Source organism: Aquarana catesbeiana, linkage group LG02 (genome assembly GCF_042186555.1).
Source record: "Aquarana catesbeiana isolate 2022-GZ linkage group LG02, ASM4218655v1, whole genome shotgun sequence".
NCBI classification, from domain to species: Eukaryota; Metazoa; Chordata; class Amphibia; order Anura; family Ranidae; genus Aquarana; species Aquarana catesbeiana.
The window spans coordinates 273,178,576-273,191,099 of record NC_133325.1 but is presented as its reverse complement, the minus strand read 5'-3'; the positions used below and the strand labels follow the sequence as shown (position 1 = coordinate 273,191,099).

Genomic DNA, 12,524 nt, shown 5'->3' with positions numbered 1-12,524 from the left:
AATTTTGGCGCGGGGTTCCCCTTAATATCCATACCAGACCCGAAGGTATGGAATTTAGGGGGACCCCCACATCATTTTTTTAAAAAAATTTTGGCCGGGGTTCCCCTTAATATCCATACCAGACCTGAAGGGCCTGGTATGGAATTTAGGGGGAACCCCCACATCATTTTTTTTTTTAATTTTGGCCAGGGTTCCCCTTAATATCCATACCAGACCTGAAGGGCCTGGTATGGAATTTAGGGGGACCCCCCACGTCATTTTTTTTTTAAATTTTGGCCGGGGTTCCCCTTAATATCCATACCAGACCTGAAGGGCCTGGTATGGAATTTAGGGGGACCCCCCCATGTCATTTATTTTTTTAATTTTGGTTCGGGGTTCCCCTGTGGGGAATTCCCATGCCGTTTTTATCAATGAACTTCTATGTGTATTGTCGGACTGCATTAATAGCCGCGAGTAGTTTTAAATGACTTTTTTTCCTTTGAAATGTCATTTTGCTGTCAGACCGTTCTAATTGTTTCACTTTAAGCATTATTAAAATCACTGCTCCCAAAAAAACGGACGTTTTTAAAACTTTTTTTTTTGCATTGATCCATGTCCCCTGGGGCAGGACCCAGGTCCCCAAACACTTTTTATGACAATACCATGCATATAAACCTTTAAAATTAGCACTTTTGATTATTCATGTTCATGTCCCATAGACTTTAACGGTGTTCGCGTGTTCGAACAAACTTTTTTCCTGTTCGTATGTTCTGGTGCGAACCGAACAGGGGGGTGTTCGGCTCATCCCTAATGAGCAGTCTGTACCCTCTAGAGGCACTTGATTTTAAGGGAAAAAATTTCACCTAGAATGGATTTTACCAGCTGACTGCTATTATTCCTTTGAAATAAGGTCTACTCGGTGCATAAACATGCACATTCAGCAGATATAACTCTGCATGTTTATTTACTGATTGTTCTAAGACACGAATGTTGCCATCTCATGTCTATGGACAGCTTTATCATTTTTCATCACATCATTTACATTCAGCATTTCACTGTGAGCTCAACAATACTGAATAACAGAATTTGGCTCTCCTCACTTGACATGAAGCATCCTTTAGACCGACAACCTAGTAATAATGAGTACACATTAGTTTCCATTATAAAAGGTAATCTAAATTTTGCTTTGAGTTTTGCTTGCGTTGTCCTTACATGTCAAGTAGATCATCTCCACTTTCATCACTCTCTACAGTAAGTTGCCTTGTCCACCATTTCTTGACTTCTGAACCACAAGAAGCAGCATCAGACATGGCATTCATCTTGCACACTACAGACTTCATAGTGGAGCGACCACCAAAGCGCAAATTGACAGAGGATACAGAATGACTTATAGGCTTTGGTGCTGTAAAAAAAAAAAAAAACAGACTATGATGATGTGTATAGGTTAACTGGATTTGGAAACTGCTGATAATATATTGGCTTGCAAAAATGATTGATAGACTTTAGTATTTTCCTTTTTAATGTGGGGGCTATAAATTAATTCCTAAAATTCCTCTCATTGAATCAATATAAAAATTCTGATCAGCTACAACCACCTAATATTTGCTCTACTAAATATTTGTTCTCCCAGCTCCGGCTGGCTGTACTGCACTCCCAGCTCCTGCTGTGTGTACTCCACTCCCTCTGTATTTTATTTTATTATTAGATCACTGATAAGCACTAATAGCTGCCACATAATGAAAGGTCTTTACCCAATAGAAAAGGAAAAAAAAAAGAATGACTGATTGAAATATACTGACATACATGACTGAGAAGGAAATGTGAAAGAATAAAGTAAAAGAGGAAATAATGAGTTTGGGTGTAGAATTTAGTTTGTATAGATTAAATTCCTGGCTCTGTAAAGTTTAGTTATGTATACTGAAAAGGTTTTGACATCAGTATATGACCCGCTTGCAATGGTATAGAGTTTGTGCTTATATATGATTGTACAAGTGATTTTTAAAATACCTTTTAATGTTTGTAGTTTTAATAAAACACCTCTTTGCACTATGTATGGTTTTTTTATTCCCTTCCTTAAAATGTATGGTCTCACGCACACTGGGTGTATACTTTTCCTCTCTGAATTTCAGAACTCCTGGCAGTTGAAAAGCTGCTTAAAAAACAAACCTAAAGCTGTTTTTTCATGATTTCCAGATTTTTCCCTGATAGTGTAGCCTTTGTGCAGGCGTTAGGCTCACTAAACTTTCCATCTTTTAGCCTATATTTTATCAATTTAGATTTTAACATTGTGTATTATATTTTATTAACTTTAAAGAAACTTTAACCAGTGATTAAAATGATTTTTCCATAGTTTCAAACATATCTCCACATGCTGCCATTTCTGTTTACCTGATGGTAGGTGCCACTGGCCAAATCTTCTCAGACGTTTACCAGCTTCAATAGAATCTTGTCTATAGCTTCCTCTGTCAGACAGCGTTGGGCTTAGAAGCTGCTGTTGACTACTTGTCTACAAACAAACAGAAACAAAAAAATGACATAAATACATTATGTGTTTTGTAAACTTTAAGCATATTATTATATCAATTGTTTTTGTTTCTGTAAGGTAGGAGAGGAGTATCTTGTGTTAAATGCCAATCAAGATAGAATGAGTGGCAGGGAATCACCATTCCTACAATGGATAAAGTAAGAACCACAGGCTATCAGTGTATATAGAAAGGTACAAACATTCATTAAGTTTTGTCTCTTTTCCAATTGTTTAGCCGTGCCATGTTGGATAATAATAAAATCGTCATCCTGGTTTTCGTGTAAACAAAAACTGAAAGTGAAAGAAGTGAAAGATCCACTTATGAGTCCTGCTTGTTTCAAATATGTTGTAAGCTGGGGGTACAAAGCTCCCTGGGATAAACAGTCTTTCAGGCACAGATAACAAATCCAGTGAGGTAGTGACAAACAGTGCGGTGTTTATTTGTGATATATACAAGGGCTCCTTCACACGGATGTGTCCGTGTACGGAGCCTGCTCTGCTCAGCGGGGGATCGCTCCGTCGATCCCCGCTGAGCAGGCAGATGACAGGTCCGTCTCTGCACGCTGTGCAGGAACGGACCTGTCAGAGTGCCGCTCTCCCTTATGGGGGATCGGATGAAGACGGACCGTAGAGTCCGTCGTCACCCGATCCGATCCGCAGACGGATGGAAAAGTAGGTTTTTCCTCCATCACACTTTTTCGGATCGGAGCGGGTCGGATGTCATCGGACATGTCACCGCTGACATCCAACGCTCCATAAAGGTTTATGGAGCGTCCATTCAGGTCCGCCTAAAAAGCTGACAGGCGGACCTGAACGGATCGTCCATGTGAAAGAGGCCCAAGTCTTTTATATACAGGTGCTGTACAGTGTTTCAGAAAACAAACAGAACAAAAAGAGCAAAACAAAACCCTAGCCGTGTCTCGGCACTAACTCTACAAAATACAGGCCCTAACTACCAGGCTTAGCAAGCCTAAAGCTTGCCAGCTTCCACATATGCAGCTTGATAACTTTAACCAACATTTTTCTCTCACAGACCAGTGTCGTCTGAGTTTCCCAGGCAGAGAGCACTGGCTGTCTGTTTCAGGTGAGCTTAAATTAGCCTGGGGGAGAGGACCAAGATCCGAACTGAATCATGGATCAGAGATCCCTGAACGTGTATGAGAAGAGCCTGAAAGATGTATAAACTTTGAACAAGACTTTTCCCAGGCTCTCTCTGGGACGCTCTGCTACAATGTCTAAATCCATTCATTAAAATTTCATATAATCTTTTTATACGCATCTTCCATTTATTCTGTCAGTAAGATGCTTAATGGCACTTCCCTCTATTGGGTGATAGTACGCTGTACCCAAATGTACACCTACAGTTGTTGCCCTGTCACAGATGAAGATTTTTACTGAAAGTAGATTCAGAACAAGCCACTTGTAAGTTACCATATGTCCCTTGTGCTGATTTTCCTGTTTTTATTTTTCGCTAAACCTAACGTTTAAGAAAACTTGAGCAGAAAGCCATGCTTTTAACAGATGAATTGACAATGAGGATTAATTGCTAAATCACCAGGATGTGGCAGAAGTAGATTTCAAAATTTCAGACAGGACTTTTGGCAACTAAGGAATTCAAACTCCATAAAAACAGGATATTTCTACTTGCCATAGAATCTATTTTTTAGAGTTTTTTTAAGGGACACAGTATTCAGTTATTCCGAGACAATTGTATATACAGCAGCCAATAGGAGGATTTGGACACTGGCAAACAAAAAAGCCATTGGCAAGCCATGCATAACCCCTCTCACACCCAGCATGTGTCTGCAATGACTGGGACAGCCAAAGCATTCCAACTAAAGGCTGGGCTACAGTAACAGGCCTACATAGCAAAAAACAAATAACAAAAAAAACAATAGAACTGGGGACAGTCTGCAGCTTAAAGACATGCCTAAAGGACCTTACACTCAAAGCTAGCATCAGAGGATTTAACATTCAATTGGTAAAACATTAAAATAGGATTTTAGGGGCCAAGATTTGTCCTTTGATGGTAATCAAGCGAAAATTGCCGATCCAGACCCGATTTCAGAAAGTTTAAGAGTGTTCGCACCAGAGCCGGACTGGCCTACCAGGACAACGGGAAATTTCCGTGTAGGCCGGCTGCCCTCAATGCCCTAGGGCTGCTTTGGGCTAGGAGCTTGCTGCTGTCATCTGAAAAGAAGTGGCGGCAGCCGCGATGCAATGCTCCTCTTCACAGCGTCACCCACTGAACTGGTTCCTGTGGCTGAGGAGTGATATGCCCGGAGCAGCGGGAGAATGGCCTTGGGCCATCAGAATGAAGCCTCTGGATTCCTCTTTAGATCCGGCGTGGCACCGCCCACTGAACTCATGCCTGCAGCCAGTGTGGAGTGATATCCAGAGGGAGAACGGCCAGAAGAATTAAGGTGCTAGATTTTTTTTCTATCTGACTGATGAGCACTGGTCAAGCTGCATATATGGGCATTGGTGAGGTTGCACACATCAAGCTGCATAGAGGGGCATTGGTGAGGCTGCACTGGTCAGGCTGCATAGATGGCATTGGTGAGGCTGCACTAGTCAGGCTGCACCGGTATTGGTGAGGCAGCACTGGTCAGTCTTGCATAGATGGGTATTGGTGAGGCTGTACTGGTCAAGCTGCATAGATGCATTGGTGAGGCTGCACTGGTCAGGCTGCATAGATGGGCATTGGTGAGGCTGCATTGATGGACATTGGGCAATGGTGAGGCTGCATTGATGGGCACTGTTCAGGCTGCATAGATGGGCACTAATCAAGCTGCACAGATGGGCACTGGTGAGGCTGCTTTGATGGGCACTGAGCACGAGTGAGACCGCATTGATGGGCACTGACCAGGCTGCATAGACGGGCACTGGTGAGGCTGAGCTGATGGGCACTGGTCAGGCTGCATAGATGGGAGATGGGCACTGGTGAGGCTGTATTGATGGGCACTGGTAAAGCTGTCCTGGTGAGGCTGCATTGATGGACACTGGTGAGGCTGCATTGATGGGCACTGATCATGCTGCATTGATTTGCACAGGTGAGGCTGCATTGATGGACACTGGTGAGGCTGCATTGATGGGCACTGATCAGGCTGCATAGATTGGAGATGGGCACTGGTGAGGCTGTATTGATGGGCACTGGTAAAGCTGCCCTGGTGAGGCTGCATTGATGGACACTGGTGAGGCTGCATTGATGGGCACTGATCATGCTGCATTGATGGGCACTGATCATGCTGCATTGATGGGCACTGATCAGGCTGCATTGATGAGCACTGGTGAGGCTGCATTGATGGGCACTGGTGAGGCTGCATTGATGGGCACTGATCAGGCTGTGTTGATGGGCACTGGTGAGGCTGCATTGATGGGCATTGGTGAGGCTGCACTGGTCAGACTCCATAGATGGGCATTGGTGAGGCTGAGCTGATAGGCACTGGTGAGGCTGACTTGATGGGCACTGATCAGGCTGCATGGATGGGCACTGGTGAGGCTGCATTGATGGACACTGGTGAGGCTGCATTGATGGGCACTGATCAGGCTACAATGATAGACACAGATGAGGCTGCATTGAAGGGCACTGGTGAGGCTGCACTGATGAGCACTGGTGAGGCTGCATCGATGGGCACTGATCAGGTTGCATTGTTGGGCACTGGTGAGGCTGCATTGGTGAGGCTGCACTGATGAGCACTGATCAGACTGCATTGATGAACACAGGTAGGTTGCATTGATGGGCACTGGTGAGGCTGCATTGATGGGCACTGGTGAGGTTGCATTGATGGGCACTGATCAGGCTGCATAGATGGCACTGGTGAGGCTGCATTGATGGGCACTGGGGAGTCTGCATTGATGGGCACTGATCAGGCTGCATTGATGGGCACTAATCAGGCTGCACTAATGGACACTGGTGAGGCTGCACTGATGAGCATTGGTGAGGCTGCATTTTTTTGGTACTGATCAGACTGCATTGATGGACACAGGTGAGGCTACATTGATGGGCACTGGTGAGGCTGCATTGATGGGCACTGACCAGATTGCATTGATGGGCACTGGTGAGGCTGCATTGATGGGCACTTAAAGTGGAGTTCCACACATTTTAAAGTCAGCAGCTACAAACAGTGTAGCTGCTGACTTTTAATAATCAGACACTCACCTGTCCCATGGTCCAGCAATGCAGGCGCACGAAGCCCCGCTCCTCTTCCTCTCCTCTCCGCAGCGCCAGCATTCTTACTGTGGGCGCCCAGCTGTGGCTTCACAGCCAGGCGTGCACTGCGCATGTGCGAGCCGCTCTGCACGCTGTGAATGGCCAGGCAATCTTCTGGGACCTGTGACGTGTCCCAGAAGATTGCAGGGAGGGATGGGGAGAGGTGATCTTCCTTCTGGCGCTGCGGAGCCAGGAGAGGAAGTGGGAGCTGGGTGCCTCTAAAAACAGGGTACCCGCTCCCCCCAAAAAAATGACATGCCAAATGTGGCATGTCAGGGGGACACCAACACTTAAAGTGGAAGTTCCATTTTTTGGGTGAAACTCCGCTTTAATAGGCTGCATTGTTGGGCACTGGTGAGGCTGCATTGATGGGCACAGATCAGGCTGCATAGAGGGCACAGATCAGGCTGCATAGATGAGCACTGGTGAGGCTGCATAGATGGGCACTGATCAGGCTGCATTGATGGGCACTGATCAGGTTGCACTGATGGACACTGATGAGGCTGCATTGATGGGCACTGATCAAGCTGCATTGATGGGCACTGGTGACGCTGCATTTATGGGTACTGGTGAGGCTGCTTTGATGGGCACCGATGAGGCTGCGCTGATGGGCACTGGTGAGTATAATACACGCTTCAAATGTGCTTTAAAATACATTGTTTTTCCCTTGTATGAACAAGAAAATAATGACGCTATGCTGTTGGGCTGGTATTATAATGCTATGGGGCTGGTATGAAATGATTTCCAGGGCTGGTTTTTATTCCCAGTCCAGCCTTGGTTCGCACAGAGTATGATCTGGGGTAAAATCTTCTTTCCTTGCACAAAGCAAAGTAACTCTTCCTTGTGTAATTGTACATCATATAAGAGAAAGATTTTCTAGCCTTTAATAGCATGGTAATTACCGAATCAGAGAGACCCCTGTCTGTCAAGACCTAGGTTTCAACAGCCATGCTATTAAAGCCAGTAAATGTGGAGCAGGGTGGTGGTCCTTAACATAGGAAGTCAGGATGATCTGAAGAGGCCCATGGGGTGTCAATCAGAAGTATTATCAGGTTGGAGTACCACATCCCCCTGGGCCAATGACCTCCATCTCTATCCTGTGTCCAAGTCCTCTGTGCTGACAAGATGTCTAGGGCTCCTCCTCAGACCATCAGGCATCCATTATGAGCGTGTTCCAAGGGAGAGGGGGGAAAGGATTTCCCTGATTCCAGAGTTGAATTTGTGAGCCACCAAGCCAGAGACAATCTGGTCTTTGGTTTTAGCTGAGTAAGTTTGTTCAGAAACTGAACCAATTTGTCTCACAATGAAAAAAATGTGCTGAAGGGGTCTAGAGTGGGAATTGGAAAATAAAACTACCTCAAAGGAGGCTACCATTATACCAGAACTCTCATGCAGTAATTCAGAGCTAGAAAGACTCCCTGGTGGAGGGAGGCTTTGAAAGACTTAGTGGATTCCATGAACTTTTGGACTTGAATAAATATAATTAAGACTTTCAGATCCAACATGGGGAAAAGGTCCCCTTTTGATTTTGAAACTGTAAAAAGATTGAAGCTCTAAAACCTTTCCAGTTTTGGCACATAGAACCAATTAGTTATTACCTAAGAGTCTGTAAGAGCAGTACAGAGGTCTGCTAGTCTGAGCAAGACCCAAACAGATTGGACAACATAAAGCAAGGTGGAGATAGAGATACAAATCTAGCCTGCAAAAATAAGGATTTAGAAAAGACTTCCAAACATCTGTCAGCTGGATCCTTAAAGTGGGTCTAAAGGCTGAAGTTTTTTTTACCGTATCTGCATTAAAGTAAAAAAATCTTCTGAGTGTAGCCCACCTTGAGTCCCCTTTATACTTACCTGAGCTTGATCTTGATCCAGCGATATGCACGAGAGCAGCGGGTCTCTCTGCTCTCTCCCTTATTATAGGCTCAGAGACAGCAGCAGGAATCATTGATTCCCACTGCTGTCAATCACAGCTAGTAAGGAGAGAGCATAGGGTGGGGTCGAGCAGCGCTGTGTGCCCATGGACACACAGAGCCCAGCTCGCAAATTGAGCCCACACAAGTGCCCCCATAACAAGGAGCTGTGGCTGGGAACCCGAGAAGAGGAGGATCATAGCTGCTCTGTGCAAAATCATTGCACATATCAAACTTGACATGTCTGTTAATTAAAAGGAAAAAAATGATTTTACAACCACTTTAAATACTGCAGCATTCAGTATTTTATTGAGGTATGGCTGACTTTAAAAAAATTCTCAACAAATGGATACTGGTTTTAAAAGAGTATGGGAGGAATAAAAAATTGTAAGGATTATTCCAGACTCCATACAGAACAGGTTGAATGAGTATATTGGAAAAGTTTTGATAGTTTTTGGATCTTTTAGGAATCTCTGACTGGGAATGGAACTAGTAGAAGTATTAGGCTGTTCCATTTAAAAGGTGTCTCGTACAGCATCAATAGCAGCCCATATTAAATGTTTAAGCGCAGGAGCTTCATCAGCTAATTGTGACTTTTCAGGAACAAATCCAGCCACCAATGATATATGGGGCTCTTTGTCAGACAGTACAGTGGAAGAGAAGGCATAGAAGTATACTTACAGCCTCTGGATTTAAAGTTAGCGACCATAGTTGTAAGCTGTTCATGAAATCTACCATAACTGTGGAGAACTCCCGCTACATAAAGCAAAGGGGGAGGCGAAACCTGTTAAAACTAGGTGATACTTTGTGGAATGTGTTGAATCAAGCAGGAGACAATGATCCACACTGTCAGTGACAGGTTCCTTGGCAGGAGGGACAATGAAGACCACCCTGGAACTGTTAGTGGATCTTGAGCTGGAAAGACCCAATACAGGAGGACCACTCTACTTGCTCTTGGGATGCAACATGCTGTACTGGCATAACAGGCCCAACTTAATAGGGAGCACCAGGTAAAACTTTGGTTACTCACAACTGGCTGTCTGAAGCAGGAGAGATACAATGGATGGAGGTGGCAAGGTTAGTGTAGGTGGCAGCAAGGATCAACCAAAGTGTAAAACAACACCGGATGTGAGATGTGGGAGAGCATGAGATGAGAAGAGGGCATATGTGCCTCTCCTCTGTCTCCCCTTTGATGTAGCACCCCAGACAGAAAGACTGCTGGAGTGCCCAGAGCAGCTGTAAATTAGGCTGCATGATGTGTGGAGAGGTAGATGCCTGCCGCACAGTTCCGCACTGCATTTGACTGGCTGTCGGGATTCTTTTTGCGGAGCGGTTGGACGGGAAATGGAGCTGTGGAGTGCCCCCGTGTGACCCAGTGGTGTTCCATCACACGCAACACAAGCTTTGTGGGTATATATATTAGCAACACCAGCGACACCAGTGAAGAGATTCATGGGAGACAGGTGATGTGCAAGTAGGAGTGATCAGGGTTCAGACTGGCTGGCTGGTGAGTGACTTTACTATAATTAAAATACAAGCGTGATGCTGTATACTGTGAAGGAACCCTTTGAGGGAATCTGAAAGTTTGAAACCAAGGATTCTCACCGAAGGCACCAGTGAAAAGAGATGGGAATAGTTGGTGACATATAAGTAATCTGATTGGGGAGGGACTCCTCCACAGTCAAAATATATATGTGCACACACCACCTGCACTCAGAGACCCCCTGATGTCTGGACTGCTTCACCTTAGAGATCCTTTTTTTTTCTGGTATTAAAGCAGGATACCTGGAGACCCTGTGTTTGGTTGTGCCTGGGACATTATATATAAGCCATATAAACCATATAAGTACCGGGAAGCGCAAATGAAAAAAACATTTTTTTTTTCTTTTCTGAGCGCTAAGTTGCTAATCTTGAAGGTGTTGCCTATGCTTATGTCACATACACCTAGCCGGGACTATTAGCTATAGTGCTGTGTGTTGTTACCCCAAGTGAACCAGTGTTTGAACTGTTGCTTTATTACTTGGACATTCAAGTCTATAGGGTGTCTAGTGGCCTCACGGGCTCTGGAGGGGGCAAACAGTATGACTAGAAAGAAGGGAGAGGAGCAGGCACAGCAGGAGAACACCGGATCTTTGGCAACACATTCAGTAAAGGGAAAAGGGAACCAGGCTGCAGCGGCAGCTAAACTGAAGAGGTTTGCCCATACTCCTGGAAAGTCACCTAACAAAGGGCATCCACAGTCAGGTGTAAAGGCCCAACCAGGACCCTCACAGGACAAAAAGAGTCAAGGTCAGGGTCAGAAGGCCACGGTATTAACAGGCACAAAAATGGCAGGTAACAGGGGGGCAGAAAGTGAGAATCCGCCACTCCCTTTTGAACCAATACCTCATATAGTGTCAGTATCACAGGAAGAACCAGAACCAACATTGAAGGATATACTTATGGCGGTAAATGCATGCAAATGCTCATTAAATAGTCTATCTGAACAAATTGGGGGAATCAAGGAGGAATTGCTTGTGATGGGCCAGGATTTGAAGAAAGTCGAGGAAAGGACAAGTGCCCTAGAGGAGAGACTGAGTTTAATTGAAGATGATTTTTTTCCTCTTAAAACAGGAAATTAAAGTAATGAGAGAACTAATGGGCCTTCAAGCCTCAAAACTGGATGAATGTGAGAAAAGGGCACGCAGGAGTAATGTGCGAGTGGTGGGATTCCCAGAGATGGTCGAAGGCCCCCAGCCTGCTGAGTTCCTAGAGAAATGGCTCAAGGAGACATTTGTGGAAGACACCTTCTCACAGCTGTTTTTAAATAGAGAGAGGCCATACAGTCCCTGCCAGGGCACCGCCATCAGGCAGGTGTCCCCGGTCAATCCTTCCAGAATTCCTTAATTATAAGGACAAGGAGATTCTCCTAAGAAGGGTTAGGAGATGGGTAATATTTTTTTAAAGGCGTCAGGACATAATTTTACCCAGGCTACTCCCCAACAGTGCAAAAGTGAAGAGCAGAGTTCATAGAGATTAAACGCTCCCTCCAGAAACATACAATTAATTATGGCCTGTTGTACCCTGCACGTCTGAGAATTACGGTAGCTGGGGAATCCAATTTTTTGATACACAAACTGAAACGGCAAGATGGTTTGAAGAAAATAAAAAGAATTTATGGACTGGTGGGCCAGAAGAGTATAAGTGGTGGACCGTGGGGTTAGGAGGGGGGGAGGGGGGAGGTATATGTAGGATAGTATTATAATTTATGCGGTAGGTTGTGCACCAGTGGGGATGTTTTTGATTGTTTTGGTTTTGGTGGGAGTTGGCGGAGGGGGAGGGACAACATTAAAACATGACAACACATAATAGAGGGGTGGTATGAGTGGGATGAATGGGGAGTAGAGTGGGAAATGGTCATGTATAAAACCCCAGGGGTTAGCCTAGGTAGGCAAGCACAAGTGGGGTGGGAGGGTGGATTGAGAGTGGGGTGGGGTGGGTGGGGGGATGGGAGGGGGACGGGGTGGAGGCGGGTGGGGGGATGGGAGGTGGGTGGGGGGGAGGTACATTACTATTTATATAAAGAGGTACACACCGAATGGGGTTAAAGATATAAAGAATAAGAACAAAGACACAAAGAAAGTATGCTGGGTAGTCACACAAAAGCACAACAAAACACTTTTTCAAGGTAAACGCACTGGTAAACGACAATTATGTATGTATAGAAAATGGTGTAATGCTAATAGTTTGGTGTGCTCTCTCTGTGAGGAAGGGATATAACGTACTTGCCTTCTGCCCACGCCCTCTACCACTCCAGGAATATTATAGAGACCCCCGAGATGCAACCTAGTACTCTTAATATAGCCTCCTGGAATGTTAGAGGGCTTGGGAACCCGGTTAAAAAGATGGCGGTTTTCTCC

At 45.1% G+C, this 12,524-nt stretch overlaps 1 protein-coding gene across 3 annotated transcripts in view; it reads right to left on the bottom strand.

Annotated features, from left to right (window-relative positions):
- Positions 1 to 640: 640 nt before the first annotated feature.
- NALCN (sodium leak channel, non-selective) overlaps positions 641 to 12,524 on the bottom strand; it is a 948,399-nt gene continuing 936,515 nt past the window's right edge. For 2 of the 3 annotated variants that reach the window (XM_073614438.1, XM_073614436.1), the window contains 3 exons: positions 2,368 to 2,485; positions 1,192 to 1,381; positions 641 to 1,109 (listed from right to left, as the gene is read on the bottom strand). In XM_073614438.1, the coding sequence (XP_073470539.1) occupies positions 1,097 to 1,109; positions 1,192 to 1,381; positions 2,368 to 2,485 (321 nt within the window). In that variant the 3' untranslated portion in view covers positions 641 to 1,096. Of the gene's footprint in view, positions 1,382 to 2,367; positions 2,486 to 12,524 lie in introns of all 3 variants that reach the window. The other variant, XM_073614437.1, reaches the window with a different exon arrangement.